General features: G+C 55.1%; 1 protein-coding gene across 12 annotated transcripts; it reads right to left on the reverse strand.

Moving 5' to 3' along the window:
• Positions 1-4,546: 4,546 nt before the first annotated feature.
• Rasgrp2 (RAS guanyl releasing protein 2) lies at positions 4,547-20,985 on the reverse strand. 12 transcript variants are annotated; one of them, XM_052191476.1, is made up of 17 exons: positions 20,851-20,985; positions 18,036-18,178; positions 17,329-17,431; positions 16,803-16,865; positions 16,313-16,444; positions 15,385-15,535; positions 14,982-15,155; positions 14,754-14,870; positions 12,589-12,870; positions 11,823-11,900; positions 11,493-11,615; positions 11,119-11,234; positions 6,591-6,732; positions 6,354-6,390; positions 5,798-5,974; positions 4,895-4,957; positions 4,547-4,759 (listed from the first exon to the last, which is right to left on the reverse strand). In XM_052191476.1, the coding sequence occupies exons 2-16, from the start codon at positions 18,106-18,108 to the stop codon at positions 4,899-4,901; spliced, it is 1,827 nt and encodes a 608-aa protein (XP_052047436.1). In that variant the 5' UTR covers positions 18,109-18,178; positions 20,851-20,985; the 3' UTR covers positions 4,547-4,759; positions 4,895-4,898. The 12 variants fall into 12 exon arrangements, with proteins under 12 accessions (XP_052047436.1, XP_052047391.1, XP_052047364.1 ...); XM_052191431.1 differs by having other exon boundaries at positions 18,036-18,183; XM_052191404.1 differs by lacking the exon at positions 20,851-20,985 and adding an exon at positions 19,936-20,063.
• Positions 20,986-21,247: the final 262 nt, after the last annotated feature.

A 21,247-nucleotide genomic window follows, 5' to 3' on the forward strand; every position in this document is an offset into this window, starting at 1 on the left:
AGCAGGCTGGAGCATCAGAAATGGTCCCCACCTCTTTGGGGTGGGGGGATAAGCCCCGGGCCCAGAGGATTCCTCTACCCTCCAGGACTCTATGACCAGAACCCTACCGCTGCCCTCAAGTATCTTCTCACCCAAGCAGAGCCTCCTCCTGCTGGTTTCCCTGTCAGCCCCGGCTTTCCCCAGCAAGCTTCTCTCCTCTCCCTCAGGCCCCCCATTTTGTCCAGCTCTTCCCCGTCACAGACTCATCTATGCCTTGAGCATCTGAGCATCTTCCCCTCTGCTCCCTCCTGATAACCTCTTCTCCCCTTGGCTCCCATCCCCCAGTAGTCTTTTCTTCAGTGGTTGCCCCCAGACCTCCCTCTCCACTTCCCAAAGCTCTCTCCAGCCTGCCTCCTCTCCCACTAAGACCAGGGTTTCTCCCCTGCAGACCCTTCAGACCACAACAGCTCGCAGCCTCTCTGGTCAATCACTGCTTCCAGCAGCTAGGACCACCATAGACTGGGACCTCCCCCCAATTCAGAGCCCTTCTTACAGCCCTATGGATGCACCTCCTTCAGACCCCATCCCTTCCCCCATCGACCCTCCCTCACCACCTTGCATTCGCCCCAGCTCAGGGCCAATGCCCCTTCCACAGGGAGTCCCCCAACCTCCCCAAACGGCTTCGCCTCCTCGCTGTCACCCAGCCAGCCCTATCTGCTCGGCGCCCCCGCCCCCCAATCCGTCCTTTCTGCATCCGCCGCCCCCTCCGACCCGCTCCCCTCCCCCGATTGGCTCCCGCCCCCCACCCGTCTCCGCCGCAGCCCCCCCCCATACCTGGTTCTGGGGGCGCCAGGAGCTGAAGGGTGGGGATCCGAGCCTCGAGACCGCTGGGTCTACGGCAGGTAACAGATCCGGAGCCAGCGGTATCGGCTGCCTCGCGCCTCCTGGTCCCCGCCGCGTCCCCGCCCGCCCCGCCGCGGTGCCGCTCCGAGGAGGATGCTCCGAGAGTCAGGGCGGCTGCTCCCGCCGCCGCATCCCTGCAACACCGACTGACGGCAGCATCAGCACCAGGGCCCGCCCCCCAAGCACACGCATTGGACCACGCAACACTGACGGACGATTGGCGCGGCCAATGTGAAGGTGCAGAAGCCACCAGTCCCGCGGCTCCATGACCCGCCTCCCTCCTCCGCGAGGACCCAGTCGTCCCGGCTTCAGGGCATCCAAGCCCTTTCCCACCTCTCAAGACCTTTGCCCGGACGTCCAGGCCTCTTAACCCAGCAGGTGCTCTCCCCCGCCTCGGGGTCTTGAGGATCCAGGTACCCTAGCCCCCTCTACCCTTGGTTGGGTTGTTGGATCCCACACCCACCCGCCCCTGCCGGTGGGTCCGGAAGATAGTGCCCAGGTCTGGGACAACCAAAGGAGAGGACTGAACCCCGACTTGGGGCACCGAGAGAGCAGAACCTGAGCAGGGCCTGGGCCGCAGCGCCCTCTGCTGGCTGCGTCTGGGGGCTGACCTGGGCTACCGAAGCCAAGGAAGCCTCTCCCACCCCAGGACTGCTAGTGGCTTTTCCAGTAGCTCGCAGAGACCTTACCAATCACTGTCTCAGTATCTTCTAGCTGGAAGCCTCAGGAACTGTAGAGCTAGGGGCTTTGCTGAGATAAGGATGAAGCTGGAATGGGGGGCGGGGGCGCCGAGCTAGAGACAGAACAGACCTGAGGGTGTGGGGTTTCCCAGCCTAGACTCACGGGAATCCCAGAGTTTGGAACCAGTCTCACACCCCTGTGGAAGGCTGGGCTGGGGTAGGAAAAGGCTAGTGGCGGGGCAGAAGCTACCCACTCCCTGTTACTGAATGCAAATATAGTAGAATTTTCCCTTTGAGCTCCTATCCCTAGCTGTGGGTTTCAGTGTGGTCCTGGGGTGCAAGTCTTCTGCAGTAAGAATGTCTGCATCGCCGTGTTTGTGTCCGAGTGTGAGGAGGGCACACCCCTCTTCACTTACTCCACCGAGAAAAGGTAGATCCAGCGCCTAGGTGTGTATTAGCTAAGTTGGACACAGGGCTTCTCAATGAGGCAGTGTGCGGGCGTGGGTGTGGCCGTGGGTGTGTGGCAGAGCATTTTGCCAGTTCTCTTCAGGCCCCTGATTTCTGTTGCAGGGCCTGTGATCTGCACAGCTGGTAGCAGTTGGCATTTCCTTAGCCAGAGGCAATATGCAAGAACACGTCCAACCACTAATGTATGCAGATAACATGGGGGCACACAGCCATGCACACCTATCCATGTGTGCCCGGCGTTTCCAAGAGACACAAAGGGACACTGCAGAAATGCCCCACCACGGTAAGTCATCACAGGGGGAAAAACCCACACTGACTCAAAAACCTGCATACTTGTGCACACACAGGTACCTGCACAATCAAGGGTAAACCACACCCAAGGCACTCACAGGGGACCTGCCCATGGAGTCACCCTGGCCATCGGAAGGTACTTTGCAGAGTGGTCAATTCCTGAGTTATTGAATGCAGACACTCCCCCCACCCCTCCTTAGAGAGGACCTCCTTTGACAGCCTGGAAGGGGGATCGGAGGAGACCTAGCTGCAGAGGGTGTTTTCTAGGCAGTGGAAAGGAAGATTCCTGAGCAACGTCCCAGACTTGGGGCCTACTCTGACCTTGGAGAGACCCTCAGGCTGCCCCCCTCCCTTGCCAAGGCCAGTGGAAGCAGCAGAACAGGAACTGCTGAGTCAGGCCTCTCTGACCCCACAGCCCACTGCCCCACCCATGCTCTGCTGTTCCTCCTCCTGCAGGCCACACATACACACACCAAAATGCAGAGGAACAGATGAGCAGGTGCAGTGACCCAGTGACAAGGCTCAAAACCTGGGAGTTTGCGTGGGGAGGGCGGCAAGGACGAACACCGCTCTCCTGTCCGTCCTTCAGCCTTTCCCATCAAGGGCAGGAAAGGTCACCAGAGTCGGCTACGTCTCCCTGCCCCTGTCCTCTACAAGGAAGGTCCCAGATTCAGATCCCTCAAGGCAGCTGGGCCCCACCACTTCAAAACACACCCCTCAAATACACAGGCTCACACGCAATATGGGCATTGGTGGGCAGCATAGAGCTAACACCCTTCTAGGCAGGTACACAGGCCAACAGGGATATAGAGGGAGGAAAACCCTGGCAAACACAGGTGCAGGTTTCACACACGTATGCTCAGGCACACACTGTGAGAGGGCCAAAAACCCGATTCTGACACATTTGAATGACAGTGGAAAGACAGGTACAGGTCATATCCCAAATGAGGCAGAGCAGAACACCAGGCCACACCACACACTGGGAAGAGGCCGAGCAGGGGCTGGGGTGGGCTGGGGAGCCGAGCAGGCTGCAGGGATGGAGGCAGCGGGAGGCAGGCTGGCAGAGCAGGAGAGAGCTGCTCTTCACAACACAATCGCCGTCTGTTGTTATAGCAACTCAGCCCCCAAATCGTGAAACGGATATTACAGCCTCAAGAGGGGGAAGGGGGAGGGGGCTGAGGACAGAAGGAGAGGCAGTGTAGGGGACTCTATAAGGGACAGGGCTGGGGCTGATCCTTGTGACAGGGCAGGAGAATGAGGTGACCCAAAATAAGGACTAGAAGACCAGGAGAATTGAAGTCAAAAAGGTCAAGACAGGCAGGAATTGGAGGCTCTGAGACAGTGCTCCCTCCAAGATAGTAGAGGCCACCGCCAGGTCCACAGAATAGAGTGATGTACAGACAGGGATTTAGGGGGATTTAGGGGGATTTAGGGTGCTCCTTTTCAACCCCCAGAACAACCCAAAAGCTGCTGTAAGGCACCCTGCAGTGTGGAAATCTGGGGCTGTTGCTTCCATTCAGCATTGCTATCTGGTACCTCCTGACCCCAGGGACATCAGGGTCAGGCTCTAGATCCTCTAGAAAGCTCCCATAGTCGACCCTCTTGTCCCAAAGCAGTCTTAGAAATGGCCTTGGCCTTAATTAGTGGTGACCCCCGCCCCCCAAGTTCTCGGGGTGCTGTCAGCTCAGAAGGGAAGGGCAAGCTGGGTTAGGAGAGGCCTCCGAGCTGAGCAGGATCAATATGCATTTCCTCTGGAAGTCGCTGTCCTTCCGGCTGGCGGCAGCACCAGGCCAGGAGGCTGCAAAACCAAGGAAGTCGAACCCCGCCCTGAGGCACACCAGCTCCAGCTGTCCCCACCCCTCCTGGCTCTCAGCTCTGCTCCACAGCCAGTAGCTGGGCTGCCCTCTCCCTGCCATGAAGTCCTGTCACTGGAGTATTGAACCAGAGCCTGAAAGATTATCTGGAAGGCAGGAGCATCTTGCTTCTGGGTTGAAAATTCTAGTTGCACCAGTACCAGCAATTCTAGGGTGCAAGGGCTCACTAATTCCAAGGGTCGGGTCCCCAAGATTCAGGGGACCCATTCTTCCCAAGAGTCTTTGTGTCTGAGGTTTTCTGCTCCTAAGACCCCATCACCAGAATCAGGTTCCAATCTATCCACCCTATGGGATTCTAGACCGCAACAGTGTAAGCTAGAAGTACAGCATCTGAGGGCTTTAGGCTGACGGTCCAGGTTAATTATTCGGGCCTTTTTATTCCATCTGGAAAATACAAATATTCACAGGAGTCTGTACAACCTTAGCGACACCGCCCTGGCCCTGTCCAGTGCATGCCACCCTCACCCCACCCCCAGCCCCAACCTCCTGCCCCGGAATCCCTGGCCCCCTGCTCTGCTCCAAATCTCTCCTCCGAGGCAAAAAACGAGTCCTTGATAGTCACAGCTGAGAAGAGAAAAAAACAGAAGTTATGAGGAACCTCTTGTCAGATGGCCCACCTGCCCAGGCCCTTCCGATAAGCCGCCGCAGCCCTCCCTCTGTGGGGCGACCCTGGCGGCAGCTGGCAAAGGGAAGGCTCACCATCTTATAAATGGATGTCAAACACTCCATCCTCCACCGTCTGCACCTCCTCTTCACGGATCTCTGTGGAGAGGGACGGGAGAGTTGTCCACCAACCCAACCCTGGGTCCCTGTGACCCCAGCAGCCATCTCCTATCACAAGAGGCTCCCATCCCCCCCTCATCCTGGAAGCAGACCCAGCCTCCAAAAATCAATTCTCAGAACAACCGAGCGGCCCCATTTTGAGGCCTATTCTTCGTTCCTTTCTACCGAAGCTCTTCCCACAGCCACGTCTCTGCCGGTGCAGTTTGCTTAAATGTCGATTTTGTGTATATTGCACAGTTTAGAGCCCAGCACATCTGAAGACTCACTGCAAATGGTTTTCTCTTTTCTATTTTTGAGGACTTACGCCAACCCAAATGATTGTGGTCAAATTGCCTTGGACCTCAGTTTAACTGTCCTTGGGAAAATAATCATTTGGCAAATCATCATTCAGCAAACTGATCAAAACCAACAGAGACCCCAAGAGAATCACCCAGAGGTTATTGGGGAAGAGACTTTTACGATGGCAGGCAAAAAGAGAAATGCAAATGACTGGTGGAATGCCAATTCCCCTTACCAAACAGAAGTACAACTGAGATCCTGAAGCTTCTTCAAAATTAGGGTGCACGCCTTTAATCCCAGTACTTGGGAAGCAGAGCCTCCCTCCACCCATCCTCAGAAAGTCAGAAGTTCTTTGGGCACTTTGTGGCATTGTTACCTATCTAACCCTTCTTTATAGTCCCACAGATAGATAGATAGATAGATAGATAGATAGATAGATAGATAGATAGATAGATAGATAGATAGATAGATAGATACCATGATGTCTGAAGCAGCCACCATCCTGGCTAAGCTAATAGGCCTTCCTGGAGGCCCTCTTACCTGGGGGCCGAGAGCTGCGCCTGCCTGGGCGAGGCAGGGAGAAACTGAAGGCCCGATGGTGGGTATGTGTGGGTGAGGGAGAGGGCGCAGAGCCCTCCAGGCTCACACTCTGAGCCCTGCGGCGACATTCCACTGACAGGCGGTCTTTGCACTGCTTGTGGCAGTTCACACCACAAGCTGAGGAAGGGAAGAAGGGAGCCCAGCAAAGGCCCTGGGTCAGAACGCTCTCCATCCCATCCTTCAAGCCAGTGCCCCCCTTTACTCCTGAGAAACCACCCCCACCCCAATCAAACTACAAGCCTCCTCCTCCCAAGCTGCTCTCTTCCTGTTCATTTAATACCAAACTACGCACTCTCCAAAGTTTCTTTTCCTAGGCAGCTTGGCTCACCACAGCCTCTTAAAAAAGATAACCCCCTCCTGTCAGTCAGGATGCCTCTCTGGTTACAATGTACTTCACTTCCTGGAAATTGCCGCCATCAAAATAAAAATCCCTACAACAGTACCACCCCCACCCCCAAAGCTTGATCCAGCAGAGAAGCCATTCGCTCCATCTTACCTCTGCATTTGAGGCCCTGCTTGTAGATACCCAGGATCTGCAATAAAGAGAGGGGCCATGCTTGGGGGTTAGGGTTTTATAGGTCCGGAGGACAGGGTCTGAGTTCTAGGTGTTCCGCGGATTGGCTAGTGTTCCGGTATGGACGGGGTGGAGCAGCAGAAGGGCGGGGCGTGGGCCGGCAGGCCAGGTCTGGAGGGATGATGGAGGCGCTGCAATTCTGGGCAGCGGGGCGCTCACCAGAGCTTTGCAGTGGCGACAGGCAACCGGGCGTAGCGAGTTACTCTCCTGGAAGTTGTGTACGAAGCCCATGCGGCCTCCCAGCACCGAGCTGGAGCGTAGGAAGTAGGAGATCATCTCCTCCCGGCTGATGCAGCCATCCCTGGTGGGCGTGGGGGCACCTCAGCTCGGGTCCTCCCTTGGGGCAAGGGCCGGCCTCCCTAATCCCACGAGCAGAGGAAAAGGTCTCCACCCCGCTCATGACTTTGAACCTTCCTTCAGTCCAGGGAACATCTGTTACTAACTAGTGTGGGCCTGGCCTCTTCTCTACATCCTTAGGGTTTCCTCCTCAGGACAATGGGACTCTCGCGGACAGGGCGTCAGCTAAAGAAGCTGGGGGGCAGTGTGCTACGCTACACCTGCAGGGCGCCTGAGAATTGGGGTACTCTGGAGCAGCTGCTCCTGTGATCCGGGGTTTCCAACATCCCAACGGTCCCTTTTCATCTAGTAACGTATTTTAGATGCCAGAATGTGTGTTCTGGGCATAGATCTCACTCTAGATCCCAGCTCTAACTGGCCATGGTGGCACATGCCTTTGATGAGAGTTCAAGGCTGGCCAAGTCTATATAGTGAGTTCCAGGCTAGCCGGGACTACATAGAGAAATTGTCTCAACACTCCCATCTGCAATAAAAACAAATCCGTGCTCTACTTCACAACCCCGTGACCGGGGGCTGACTAATCGCCCAGTGCCTGAGGTTCCATCTACCCATAATCCTATTTCCTGGGCTTCGTGTATTGTTGAGGGTCAAAGGAGAAAATGCATACAAAATGTCCAGGTGGCTAGGTGGGTCCTTGGTCACTTTTCTTCTTTCTACTTTTTACATTTTAACTTGAGATACCTGCCCCTGCCTTCTGTTTGCTTGTCTTTTGAGACAAGCTCTCCTTATGTAGGCTGGTTGGTCTGAAACTCCTTATGTTCCTAGCCAGGATAGAACTCAGAGAGCTGCCTGCCTCTGCTTCCCATGTGCTGAGATTAAGGGCCTGAGCCACCCTGCCTGGCTCCTTTTCTGAGGCAGGTCTCCTGTGGCCGAGGCCAAACTCGATACTGTTGCCCAGTCTGGCTTTGAACACTCCTGATCCTCCTGCCTAAGCCTCTCAGAATCTGGAATTACAGACATGTGGCCACCACACCCCACTCCTTGGTCACTTCTTGGTGGCTGTGCACCAGCTGGCCCTTATTTGAAACTTGATATTCTATGATGTGACACTAGAGAGCCTTTGTCTCAATGGGACACCTAGTGACTTAGAAAACAAATACTAAAATATAGACTTTATATGACATAATCCAAACTGCATGGAAATTACGTTCTCCCAAAATGAGACAAAGATGAGTACATAAAACCATGAAAGGAAGATTCGAGAATCGTTCCGTGACCTTGAGCAGGGGGCCTTTCTACACACCATACAAATCCAAAAAAGCCACAAAGGAAAGGTTGACTTATCAAACACACAAAGCTTTAAAAATAACTTTATATGGAAAAAGACAACATCGGTGACAGACAAGAAGAAAATATTTGCAAACACACTCAACAGCAAGGGGTTAACATCCATTAGTACAGATTCTAAAAATCAATGAGAAGGAGACGCACAAACCCAGCAGGATGACAGACGAAGAATATGAACAATTAACAGAAGAAATATAAGTGGCCAATAAACATATGAATAGACAGTCCCCGATCGAACTGAAGAAATGCAAATTAGCAAGGACACCATTTTCCAACTCAACTGGCAAAACTGTAAGGCTTATTATAGCCGCCGCCGCTCTTGGCAAGGAGTCTGAGACACAGGCACTTGGGCACGGCTGCTGGGGTGCAACCTGGCACAACCTCCTCCGAGGTCAGGTTGGCAGTCTCTCCCTCCTAACTTAGAATGTGTGCTGCTTTGGATCCAGTGATCCCACTTCTAAGAATTTCTCCTCCTGAAACATTGGCCCAAAGAAGTGGACACAAAGACTTCCCCAGCAGCAGGGCGAATAAATACAGCAAAGCTCTGGTCGGGTCTACAAGTGCATCATCTGGAGGAGGCACAGGTGAGGGGCAGCCAGCCACACGGCGCAGTCCTCTAAAGGATGACATAATATGGATATCACGGCCCAGTGGCAGAGGGCTTTCCTGAAACATGTAAGCCCTAGTTTCCACACCCAGAACCCTAAATAAATAAATAGTGCACGCCTACATGAATCCACATGGAAGGAAGATGCTTGTGATATAACAGAAAGCAAACATAAAAACAGGCCTGGGATGTGACTCAGAGATGAAAGTATTTGCCTAACATGCATAGGCCCTGGGTTCAATACCCTGCGCAGAAATAACTAAAAAGTGGGCCATAATGGTTCATCCCTGGAATCCCAACACCCTGGTGGCTAAGGCTGTAAGGCCAGCCTGGGCTACATAGTAACGTCCCAGCCAATGTAGTCTAGAGTGAGACCCTGTCTCCAAAAAAATGAAGTAAATAAATAATAATAATAGAACTGACCAACAGGGATTTGGTTTTTGTTGTTGTTGTTGTTGTTTTGTGTTTTGTTTTGTTTTGTTTTGTTTTGTTTTGTTTTTTGCAAGAGCTAGGAGTCTATCTTCAAGTTCCAGAAGCAAAGAAAGCACTTCGGGAGCCAGATGTGGCACACAACTGTAAACCTTCCACCGGAGGGGAGGGGGAGGCCAACGCAAGAGAATCAGGAGTTCAACACCACAGCTAGCTGGAGGCTGGCCCTGATATACAGAGCAAGTTCCAGAACAGCCAGGGCTACATGGGGAGACCTTGTCTTAATCTCAAACAAACAAACTTAAAAAGAAGAAGAAGAAGAAGAAGAAGAAGGGGTGGAGAGGCAGGGATAAAAAAATGAACTCAAGAGAGGCGGTAAGCTGGCACTGTCAGTCCTGGGAAGGGGAGCCGGCTGCTCTTCTTCTGAGGGAGCTGGGGGTAAAACCCAGGGCTGCGGGCACGCTGCCACTGACCTAAGCCCAGGTAAATGGCCTCCTCTCACTTTATGAGCCCAATACTGGCGTCTGGTGGCCAATCAGTGGTCCGGGTTTACATAAGGTTGTGTCTTAAGGCAGAGACTCCCGAAGCTACAGCCTCCGAGGTTATAAAGAGCTGCATCCCACTGAATAAGCCCCCCTTGACCCCCAAAAAAAGCTAAACAAGAAAAACAAAACAAAAACAAAAAACACCCACCAACCCAAGGAGGAAACAGGGAACTTCTGCTACAGTCTAGTAGAAGCCACAAAGCCACCAGTAGGGACAGATCCACACGTGACTCCTGTTTGTCCACAAAACTCACTTCAGACAAAATCCACATCCATTTTACATGGATGCCAAAAAGGATGGAGGCAGCCAGGCATGGGGGCATAGGCCTGTGATCCCTGCACTAGGGACAGTAAGGGAGGAGGGCTTTGAGTTTGAGGCCAGCCTGAGGTATGAGTTCATCCTAGCCTATATAATGAGGAAAGGAGCATTTGCTTACTTTTTCAGTAGGGATGGGAGTGGGGGTGTCGAAACAGGCTATCTAGGTAGAACAGGTTATCCTCAAAGTCTACCTGCCTCTGCCCCTCCCCCAACCAGTGCTGTGATCAAAGGTTACACCACCCCTGCCCTGCTTTTTTTCTTCCTTTTTTAATATTTGCTTACTTTAAACACTTTGTTTATTTATTTTATTACTTAGATCTTGTTCTTGCCAAAAATTTTTGTAATGTGGGGACAATTAGACGGAGCTCATGTAGCCCAGGCTAGCTTCAAGTTTGCTATGTAGCTGGAGATGACTTGGAGCTTCTGACCCTCCTGTTTCTCCCTCCCCAATGCTGGGATTCCAGGAGAGTGTCAGTCTGCTCCTTAGTAGCCATCAGAGATGAAACCCAGGGCTTCAGACATGCTGGGCAGATGCTCTACCAACTGAGACACATTCCCAGTCCCCAAACCACAGATTTTTGAATACAGGTCACATTTAAAAATAAACCAACCTGGGATGGACTATAAATTTTGACTGGGTTTTTGTCATCTCAGCAAAAATAGGGCATAGACATACATGGCTACAGAGGGCACATTCAACCTGCTTCAGAGATCGAGATGTTTTTCCAAATTGTCAGCCTATGAATTGTGGCTAAGCGACTGGGTGCTGCTAATGACGGCCTTTCTTATCTGCTCATTAAAGCCAGCGACCCAGGGGCTCCACTTGCCCACACTCTTGGCAGCTATGTGCTAGCTCTACAAATAAAAGTGTTCTCTTCGCCAGGCTCAGGTGGGGCTCCCCCATCTGTCCAAACTAGCAAAGTAACACTATCCCTCTGTGACTGGCGCTTCCCTCCACCCCTAAACATCACACACACACACACACACACACACACACACACACACACGGCACGGCAAGGCACGGGCAGCTCCCTGGGTGAGGCCTTGCTCTCTGCACTGCACACGCAGAAACTGGAGCCCAAGGGGGAAGTGGATTGATGTCTTCCCTCTACCCCACCCCCCCCAGGCCCTTGTCCTCCTCACTGGTTCTGGTCCAGCTCCCCAAAGGCGCTGAGATAAGGGAAGTTGCCCCGGATGATCTGGAACTCCTCCTGAGAGATGTGACCGTCCCCATCCACATCAAAGTTCCGGAACACTGACTACAGAGGAAGACACAAGGCCAGGAGAGGGGAGAATTAGAAGGAACTTCCGAGCCCCGTCTACACTGTAAAGAGATGTCTCCCTTGCTCCTTTTCTGTCCTGTCTCACCAGCCCATAATGCAACTAGCTTACAGAGGTCGGCGTGACCTGGGGGTGGTCTGCACTGGCACTAACAGTGGCTCCAGGGCAAGGCTCTGGGGAAACCAGCTTCACAGACCCCTCTTTCCAGCAGACCCCGCGGCCTCCAGGCCTCTCACCTCTACCATCTTCTCAATGTGCTCTGCCACCAAGGCTTGGTCCAGCTTGGGTTTGGCGACCGAGGTCCACTCCTCCAGCACAGGGGCCCTGGGAGGCGGGGTGCAGCTGGTGGGGCTGGTTGGCTGTGGAAAGGGTCAGGTCTGAGCCAGGGCCAGAGCAGGAATGAATCTAAGGCTCCAGGAAATGGAAAGAGAGTCTGCCCAAAGCCACCCCCACTTCCCACTCCCAGAATTCCATTGTCGGGCAAGCTGGTGAGTGTAGCAGATAGGATTTGTCTTTGCACCCTAGGATCCTAAAGTGCAGAGGGAGGGGTGAAGAGGCTCCCTTACCGACGACTTGGACCGGGGCTCTCGCTGCAGGGAGAGCTGGTACAGCTCATCCTCCGTCTGATACTGATCCAGGGACACCTGGGACACATAGGTGTGGTCATACACTCTGCTCCCTGGTCCTCTCTCACACAGGAGACACAAACCCGGGGCCACAGGACTACCAGTCTGCCCAGAGCCTAATGTGAAAGCTAGACGAAAGCTAGACTCAGGACAAAGGCCAGAAAACACCACAACCACGTCCATGCCAGCCGGCCCACAGAGCAAACTTTAAACACAACTCATTGCCAAAATATCAGCCAAGACGTAGAGGTCAAAACCTGGCCTAAAGACCTCCTGAGTTCAAGGTTAGCTTGGGCTCCCTTATAAGTCAGAATAGCCGGGGCTACAAAGTGAGATCATGTCTCAAAAACAAAAGTAATAAATACTAAAAAAGCCTCACTCAGGAGTCAGGGCCATGTTAGAAATTCCCATGTCACCCACAAATCCAAGGTTAGTCCCCACCTTTTGAATATAAACCACTGCCAGGAGCTCAGCTCAGGACCAAGAACCCAGGCCCAGCTTCAGACCAAGCCCACGAACCACATAACAGCCTCCTGAGATCAGACCCTAGGCCTGTGTTTCAGACCAACCTTGAAATCACCTCAGAGTCCAGAGAAAGCCCCAGACCCCAGACGGAGCCCAAGCTAAACCTCAGCTCCTTCTCCAGAACCCAGCAAGCACACAGCCACACCAGATGCAAACGCAGACACCCTGCCCAGCCCCTCACCGTGAGCAGACTCAGCAGGTCGGGGTTGGCTTGCACTGGTGGTCGAAGGCTGGTCACCATGGCCAACTCCTCCAGAATGCTGAAAAGCTGCCTCATCTTGGCTCCATTGAGCCGGGTCCGACCTGGGTCCAGCCAGTCAGGCAGGGCCAGCTGCAGAGCCACTAGATCCTTGAGGTGCACTCCCAGGATAGGAAAGCGGAAGCCCACGCAGGCCGCCAGCCTGCGCCGGTAGTTGCTGTAGTTGCCAGTAGCTGTCACCAGTTCTGTCAGACCTTCCCAGAGCTGGGGGAAAGGCACAGTGTCACTCATGCACCCCGCCCAACCATCCTCCCACCTCAGCCCTGGAACCGTGGGAAGGGATGGGGAGCAAGGTCAAGGATAGGCAAGAAGGTCAAATCCTCCCTCCTCGGCTCCCAGCACTGCTCTCTCAAACTCTAGGGGTCAAAGCTCACAGGTCATGAGTCCAAGAAAACAACTATGGCCAACTACCATACATACATATACACACCAGGGACAAGCATGGTTATCAGCATTTAAACACCAGCTCACTGACCAAGAAGGATATTATTAACAGTGTGTCTGGTGATGGCAAACACTGGGGGAAAATAACTTAATAAGATGAGCCTGATCACAAAATGCCAGCGGTGGGGAGGCAGACACAGGAGGATAACTGTAAATTCAAAACCAGCCCCATCTACAGTGAGTGCCAAGGTAGCCAACATTTTACACTGTAAAACCATGTCTCAAAACGTGGTTGGGATGGGGGAGGGGAGAGATGCTTCAGCTGGAACTCAGTTCAGTTGGTAGAGTGGTTCCTACTGTGCAGAGAGCCCAGGCTTGACCGACAGCACCTCATCAATCAGGTGTGGCATGGCGGTCAATGTCTCTGACCAGAGGTAAAGGCAATAGCGCAGGAGGACAAGGTCACAGTGAGTTCACAGACAGCCTGGAATATATGAGACCTCATCTCAAAAATAAACAAGATCCTGATGTGGACTGGGGAGGCAGAGGCCAGCCTGGTCTACATAGGGAATTCCAGGACAGCTGGAGCTACACAGTGATACCCCAACCCAAAAAAAGAAAGAGAAATAAAGAGAAAAAGAGAGAGGAGGGAGAGAGGGAGAGAGGGAGGGAGGGAAGGAGGAAGAAGAAGGGGGAAGCAAGCAAAATGACTGAGTGGGTAGAGGCTTGCCACCAAGCGTGAAGACCTGGTTCACTCTCCAGGGCCCTCATCATAAAAGGAAGAAACAGACTCCTGCATGCTGTCCTCTGAGCTCCACACAAGAACTGTGGTATGGCCACATGTACGCACCCATGTATGGGCAACATCCACACACTAAACAAGTTAATTTATAAAGAATAAAACCAGCCGGGCAGTGGTAGCCCATGCCTTTAATCTCAGCACTTGCGAGGCAGAGGCAGGCAGATTTCTGAGTTCCAGGCCAGCCTGGTCTACAGAGTGAGTTCCAGGACAGCCAGGACTACACAGAGAAACCCTGTCTCGAAAAAACAAAACAAAACAAAATAATAATAAAGAAGAAAACCCTCAAATTTTCAACAATACAATAAATACTAAATTAGGACAGACAGTAACACGCAACAACAACAACAAAAGAATGATCACCACAGGACAGGATAGAAAGCTCCTCCCACCCACACAGAATGAAACCATCTGAGACGGAAAATCCCACGTGTCTACTCGGAGGACGGTGGAAATGGGCGACAAAAAGCCCCCCAGAGTTTTGCTCTGGAGGACACACACTAAAGCTAGGGAGAAAAGGAAAGTTCTCGTCCTGAGGTTCTGACCCTGAGTCCTGCTGTTTGGGCAGAGGTCACCAATCATCCTTTTAAGACACAGCGTTTTTTAAATCTCTAGATTTTAAAAGGATAAGATGGAGTTCAGAGGAAGACACTAAATGTCAAGCTTCGGTGTCCCACATGCACCGGTGAACATACACACACTATACAAACACACATACAATAAAATAAAAAGAAGAAATTAGCTTTGGGACCAAGCAGGCCTGAGGGCCCACCACAGACACTTGCACTGTCCAGTCAGAGGCCTTGCTCCCTCCTTCAAGCCTGTTTCCTCAACTGTCAGGCAAGGACAGGCGCGCCTACACCCCAGCAACTGGGAAGCACAGGCCCCTCCCGAAACCAGGCACCTTGATGGTGTCAGGGCTGACATGACTGTGGGTCTCCTTGAGGCGTGAGATGGAGCTGTGGCTCAGGCCTCCCACAACGGCCATCAGTGTGTTGAAGTTCTGCAGCTGCAGCAGTTTCTGGAAGGCAAATAGGGAGGCTAGAGAGGTGAGGCGGGCGTGTCACTGTCACCGAGCAGCCCTCAGGAGGGAGGGGGCGGGACTTGACGGACACTTGGGGAAGATGGGCACCTCAGCCACATGCACGAAGTGTGTGATGACCAGCGCCCGCTGCGTGGCTGTGGGCTTGCTGAGAATCATGAGTTGGACCCACTGAGAGACACTGTTGAAGAGAGAGATGAATCGCTCCAGGACCGGGTTGTCTACGGTGCAGCCGTGAGTCACAAAGCTGTGATAGTCCTGGAACTGGGGACAGGTGGGGTTGGCCTGGGTGCCCTGTTGGCCTCTCCCATCGCTGTCCACCTTGCTCACCCACCCCACCCCACCCCACACCCCACCCCACCCCACCCCCGCTATTATTTGATGAAACCACCCAGCCATCCCTGGGAGCCAGCACACGCCCGAGTCTTAGCCCTTTTCGGAACTCCCTTCTCAGCCCCATACTGCACCCCAACCACAAGCCTTCAGGCCACACCAGGATCTTGCAGAAGGAACGGTACTCCAAGTAGGTAAGATGTTCAGCCAGCTCCATAGGCTCCAAGTGGTCAAACAACAGGGACATCTTGCGCTTTTTCTGTTCCACAGGGTTCCGCTGGGTCACCTGCCGCTTCCATTTGTAGGTAGGGCTGGGGGCGGGGGGAGGGGGGGCAGGGGTAGTGAGCCCTGTGCTGGCGATGTCCCCTGGTTCCTGATGACCCCACTCTCACTCAGACATGCCACTCAAACTGACTTGGGACCCAAACAGCAGGAGCCACCATCCTAAGTATTAATATCCCCAAGACCCAGCCACTCCCTCACGTGTCCCCTTCACCAGGAGCTCAAAACACACACTGATGGACAAGGTACTCCGTGCCAGGCGCTGTGCCAGGCGCTGGGGTACGGAGATGAGCAGAACATGGTTCCTGCCCTCGAGGAGCTCACAATCTACTGGGGGAGACAGACACAGAAACACACTATCACCAAGCAGCGGGACCCACGCACGAGGGCTCTGGGCAGGACTCTGCACCGAGCATATCTCCGGGGAAATACAGCAAAGAATCGCAAATTCTGCTCTGTAAGAGGGGAGCACCCTCACCGGGAGGGGACTTCACACTTGTGCTGAGTCTGGTGAGAATGGAGGAGACAGGGTAACAAGAGGGAGCACCACGAAGAGGAAGGATGCAGGACAGACAATGGGGAGTGAACCCCGGGAGCTGCAGGATGAACTGTGTGGCAGGCAGGGCAGGCGGGCCTGGCATCACAAAGGGCCTTAAGAGCTGGACGGGCATTCTGGAGGAGCTAGGGGGCGTGGAAGGTTTTAAAGCAAGAGAGTGACATGACCCTCACTCATTCAATTGAACAGACATTTATTAAGCACGAATGGTGTAGCATGCGTGGTGCCCCCGCGCCCCGCGCCCACGCACACACTCTCGATGTCGATGAGGCTGCTGTGCCTGCGGCTCCCTTCTTGATCTAACAGAGCCTTCAGCTCCTTGATCTGTTCAGCCAGCTCTGGGTTCAAGTCGAACTCTGCTGGGAAAGCTGAGATCCAGTACCTAGGGGAGGGGCAGGCCCAGGAAAAGTCATCTAAGACGGCCTTTCCTTCACCCACCACCCCCAAGTGGACAAGGGATCCACCCCCAAAGAGTAAGGCAAAGCATCTTCAAGGCGCCTTGTGTTCTGGTGGGAATGGGTGCATTCCATGTCCACCCCTTCATCCCAGATCTTTGCTTCTCCATCCACAACCAGCAGAAAAAGACAAAGCCGGCGGGCGGCACTCAAGGCCAGCGGGCAGCACTCATGGGCAGTGTTCACTAGCAAACCCACCTGGTAGGTCCCTAAATGCTGCCCACTCCTGCAGCCCACAGGAAGCTTCAAAAGGGCAGCAAGAGAAGGGGCCAGGGCCAGACTCACCTGACCAGGTGACACGTTTTCACCTGAAGAGAATTGGAGTTGTCCTTCCGGGACTGCTGATAGGTAAAGGAGGGTTAAGGACAACAGACCGAAGCCTATGGTTAGGAAGAAGGGCAGAGGGGCCCCCAAGGGAAGGGACCTGGCTCTGAGGCATGGGATGCTTTGAATCCAGGAGGATGCATGGGAAAAGGGAGCCCTGATATATGAACTCTTTGGGGGGCAGTATAGATGGAGGAAGAGGGCTGGATTTCACCATAAATGGAGAGGAGGACCTGGCCTCAAAGAAGAGCAACAGAAGGCCGGGGCAGAGCAGGGGCTGACCCAAGGCCTTAGGGGAAGCAAGCCTAGGTAACAAGAGCCCAAGTCCTCACCTAGGAACCGGGCAAAGCCTAGCTCCTAGAAGACCGGACAGTGTCTGAATGTGGGATATAGTCAGGGCCTGCACTCCATGCTCAGGGTCTTGAGCAAGCCAAGCGGAATGGGCTCGTGGGCAGTCAAGCTTGAACCACACCCCCGCCAAGGATATAAGTGGAGCAGTTTGGAAGCCAGCTGAGAGGAAGGTATGTACCAGGGGTGCATCATGAGAAACATGCGCACAAGCTGCGGATCTCGCACCTTTCCGGAGTCATCTGCTCCAACAGTCCAAAACAAGCCAGTTGACCCTTGGTCTGGAGGCTCAGATGCCTAAGCCTAGTCTGCAGTCCGGTGACAGGTCCCTGGGTCTGCACTCCCGACCCCACCCACCTACTGTGTTTCCCAACCCTCCAAAGCCAGGAGTGAAAATTGAGAAATAAGTCTGGGTGGACGAGGGGTAACACAGGATCCAGAGGCTGGAGGAGGAGAGCTTGGAGCAAGCCCATCTTCCGGAGGGGAACCATCTGGGGCGGAAGGAGCCTGGGTTCCCCGGGGTCAAGAATCCAGAGGTCATTTCCTGAGTGTTGGGGGAAGGGGCACCCCTTTCACCCGATAAACCAACCCCCATCTGCCGGAAACAGTTCCCAGGCTAGAGATAGAGAGTTCCTCCGGATCCCCCAGGGAGACAGATAATGCCCCTCCCAGGTCAGAGTTGGGACCCCGAGGCCCCTTCCTTGACGTCTGGACAAGGGGTACATTGAGGCAAAGACGAGGAGCTTTTCTTAAATAAACTTCAAGATAGGAGCCTGGGTAGGTTCTGACCCGGAGTCTTGTTCAGGGTCCAACTGGGCGTGACCCCTCCTGCTGCATGCAACTCACCAAAGGCTTCGATGCAGCCACGGAGCAGCTCCTCCACGGTGCAACCCTTGTCCAGGTCCAGAGTGCTCGCCATGGCTGCCGGTGTCAGTGGGCTAGACCCAAGCTACACTCTCAGAGCCTCCCACGGTGCTCAATTCGGACCCCTGTCCTGGGAGAAGTGGGAGTCAGCAGAGGCGCGGGAGGTGGCGAGGGAGCGGCCTGGCGCGCAGGATCGGGGCGGAGTGGGCACGCCCCCTGCTGGACAGGGGTGGAGTTGCCTGCTGCTGCCCGTCCGGGGTTAAACGGTCCTGCCCCGGGATGGTGCAACTCGCTAGTTGGGAAATGGACTAGCTGAGAGGCTTCCGGCCCACCCGCGGAGTTGCGGGAGGGTAGTAGGGTTCTACGAGAATAGAGGACGAGCCAGGACCCCAGGGGTTAGTTAGTGCCCCAAGCCTCCTGGCGGGCCCTCCTCTCCTTGCCTTTGCTCCCCACAGGCACCTGCAGCACCCCACAGCTTGACTCTGTACTCCTCCCGCTTCCCCTCCCTTCACAGGCTCCCTTCCCCCGCAGGGTTATTTTGGGAACCCAGTGCCTGAGGGGACCTCGGAGGAATTTCTCCCTAGGATGGAAGGAAGGAGGAGGGAACCCAGGCGTCCTGCCTACATCACCCCCTCCTGGGCTCCCCGAGTGGGAGGCGGGGCCGTAGCATCCCCCAGGGGCCTGCCCTTGGGGAGGAGGGCTAGAGAGAAGAACATTCCTGGGGCGGGGGTGGGGGTAACCCACTGCGGCTGGGAGACGTCAGTGGGAAGCCAGAGCCTGGGAACCGCGGACTCCCAACCCACAAGTACTAAGGTCCCAGGAGTCCCGTCTCAGCCCTTCCAGAATTGCCATATATCTTCCCAACCTGGGCTCCCGACTTCCCACCCACCCTGCTGAATAGTTAAATTGGGGTTGAGAGTATGGAGTAGGGTGCCCAGAAGGGGCCGCTAGCGCCATGGCCTGCATGACACCATTAATAACCCTGGTCATCAGTGGGGACTATAAAAGCACCCATGCAGGAACAAACACCTATTCTCTAGACTGGGTATTTGCCGGAGGCCAATGACCTACATTAAATGCAAGAAGACCCTTTTCACACACATCGGGGTCACAGACACCTCCCATCCTGATCACACACAATGGCACCCACATCCCATGCACACCTGCAGTGAAACCCCCCAGCCACACATACCCAACTCCTTCACTTCAGAATGCAAACCCGAAAGCAGTTCACCTCCCAGACCTGTTCACTCGAACCAGCTCAGCCTCTGATCCATCGATCACAGTAGCTCTGACATCTGAACACGTGTGCTCACACGCAAAGACAGTTCATCTCCACGCATGTACACTCCCACACGCATCCACATACCCCTGTGGTTGCGCACACACCCATTCTGCCGCCCCTCCCCCTTCGACCAGGCTCCAGGGCACGCAGTCCCAAAGCCTGGGGTTCTGCGTTTACATTCCTGGACTCCGCCAAAACCTTGCCCCAAAGAAAGGGACCTCGCCCTTAAACAGACTGCCCTACATTAAGGAGTCCTCAATGCAAGAGTCTCAGAGTCATTCCCTCCTGACTGTTGCTTCCTGGCCGGGTGACCTTGAGAATCATTTAGCCTCCCTGAACCTCAATTTTCCCATCTGTCAAATGGGGACTTGCAGGGAAGAGCCTGGTAGAGACGCTTCAGATGAGCACCGGTATGCCACAGACGCCCCCCTCCTACGGGCCGCTCTAAGTGCCTTACCCCCTCCGCAAGCTCTGTCCCACCCAGAATCGCAGATTCCCCACCCACCCGCAGTCCCCGCCAGCCTGCCCCTAGGAGATCCCTAGGCGCCGCACCCTCTGTGTCCCACGCCACGCCCGCGCGCGTGCTCGCTCACTCACTCTTGGGACCCGCAGCGCGGAGCCCGAACCCTGCCCGGCCCGCGCCACCTCCGTGCGCTCCCGCCCGCTGGCCTCGCTGCGGCTGCGGCTCCTGCCCGCTCTCCGCGCCGCGGCCCAGCGCCCTGCCGCCCCGCCCCCTCCCCGCCCCTGCAGCCGGCGCCGCGCCTCCTCCACGGGGGACTCCCCCTCTCGCCCCGCGCGCTCCGGGCCCTGCAGCAGCTTAACCCCTCCCCTGCCGCCCCAGAGAGCTGAGCCGCGGGCGGGGGGCTGCGCCACTGGTGGCGTTGGGACCGCGTGCAGCAGCCCTCCCCCACCGCGACACCCCCGGGCTCTGCGCCCCGCCTGGGTGTCGCACGGAGGAAACCGGGAGGGGCAGGAAGCGGACTGCGGTGGGGAAGGGGCGCCCCGCCCAGCCCCCCGGTCCGGGTTCCTGTTTTCAAGACAAACCGTTCCCACGGGGTTCACCCTGCCCGGGCCCGGGCGTCTTCCTGAGGGCAGCGGAGGCCCGGGCGTGGTGGAGGTCGCGAGCGTGGGGCTGCGGGTCCTTGCGATGGCCTGGGGGAGGGGCTGGGACTGAATGCGAGCTGGTTTTGGTTGAGTGGAGCCTCAAAAAGCGAGGAATGAATGAACGAACACGCGGCTCCCTGGGAACCCAAGCTCGATGTTTAGAGATGGGGCGAGGGACACCCCACTGGGCAAGAGAGAAAGGGGCATCTACAAATTGGGTAGGTGATTTGCAGTTTCGGAACTGGAAGCCTTGGATGCATGGGCCCAGGCGAGGAACTTGGGAGGGGCAGCCACAAGCAGTTAGGTCCTTCACACGCCAGCCCAGGAATAGGTAACAGTTTCCGGCCAGTTAGACTCACTGTGAAACCCAGGGCCCCAAAACCCCTTCCGAGGATTGCCCCTCCTTGCCTTGGGCGAGGGAAGCAGTCCTCTGTACTCCAATCCTGGTTTATGTGAGGCTCAGAAGACGCCCCTTATAGACCTGTTTCTCCAGAACCGGGAATATACCTCTGTTCTCGCCTATACGGTCTGCGAATGCCCTAAGCCCTGACACTCCCCTGGTTTTTAATTTATTTTAGCCACCTGCTAAAAGACCTTAAAAAACGCCGCAGTGGGGCGGGGCTAGGGGCGGAGCCAAGAAGGCGCCAAGCCTCCTCTGGACCCTCCCCAGACAGCGTGGAAGCTCCGTAGTCCGGGAGGATTCGGCCCGAGTACCGACTCCCTGACCCGGTGGGCCCCACCCAGACAGACGCCCCGCCCCCGACTAACTAAGCTGGCCGCTGACCTAGTATGGACACAGTGCTGG

The sequence above is a fragment of the Apodemus sylvaticus genome, chromosome 1, assembly GCF_947179515.1.
Source record: "Apodemus sylvaticus chromosome 1, mApoSyl1.1, whole genome shotgun sequence".
In the NCBI taxonomy this organism is placed as follows: domain Eukaryota; kingdom Metazoa; phylum Chordata; class Mammalia; order Rodentia; family Muridae; genus Apodemus; species Apodemus sylvaticus.

Excerpts from the sequence above, each read along its gene's own strand:
- Rasgrp2 (XM_052191476.1), bottom strand. The coding sequence starts at position 18,108 with ATGGCGAGCACTCTGGACCTGGACAAGGGTTGCACCGTGGAGGAGCTG. Across the intron at positions 11,616-11,822 it reads AGCCCCGGTCCAAGTCGTCG|CCAACCAGCCCCACCAGCTG; the intron begins GTAAGGGAGCCT and ends CCCTTTCCACAG. Across the intron at positions 6,391-6,590 it reads GTCGCCACTGCAAAGCTCTG|ATCCTGGGTATCTACAAGCA; the intron begins GTGAGCGCCCCG and ends TCTTTATTGCAG.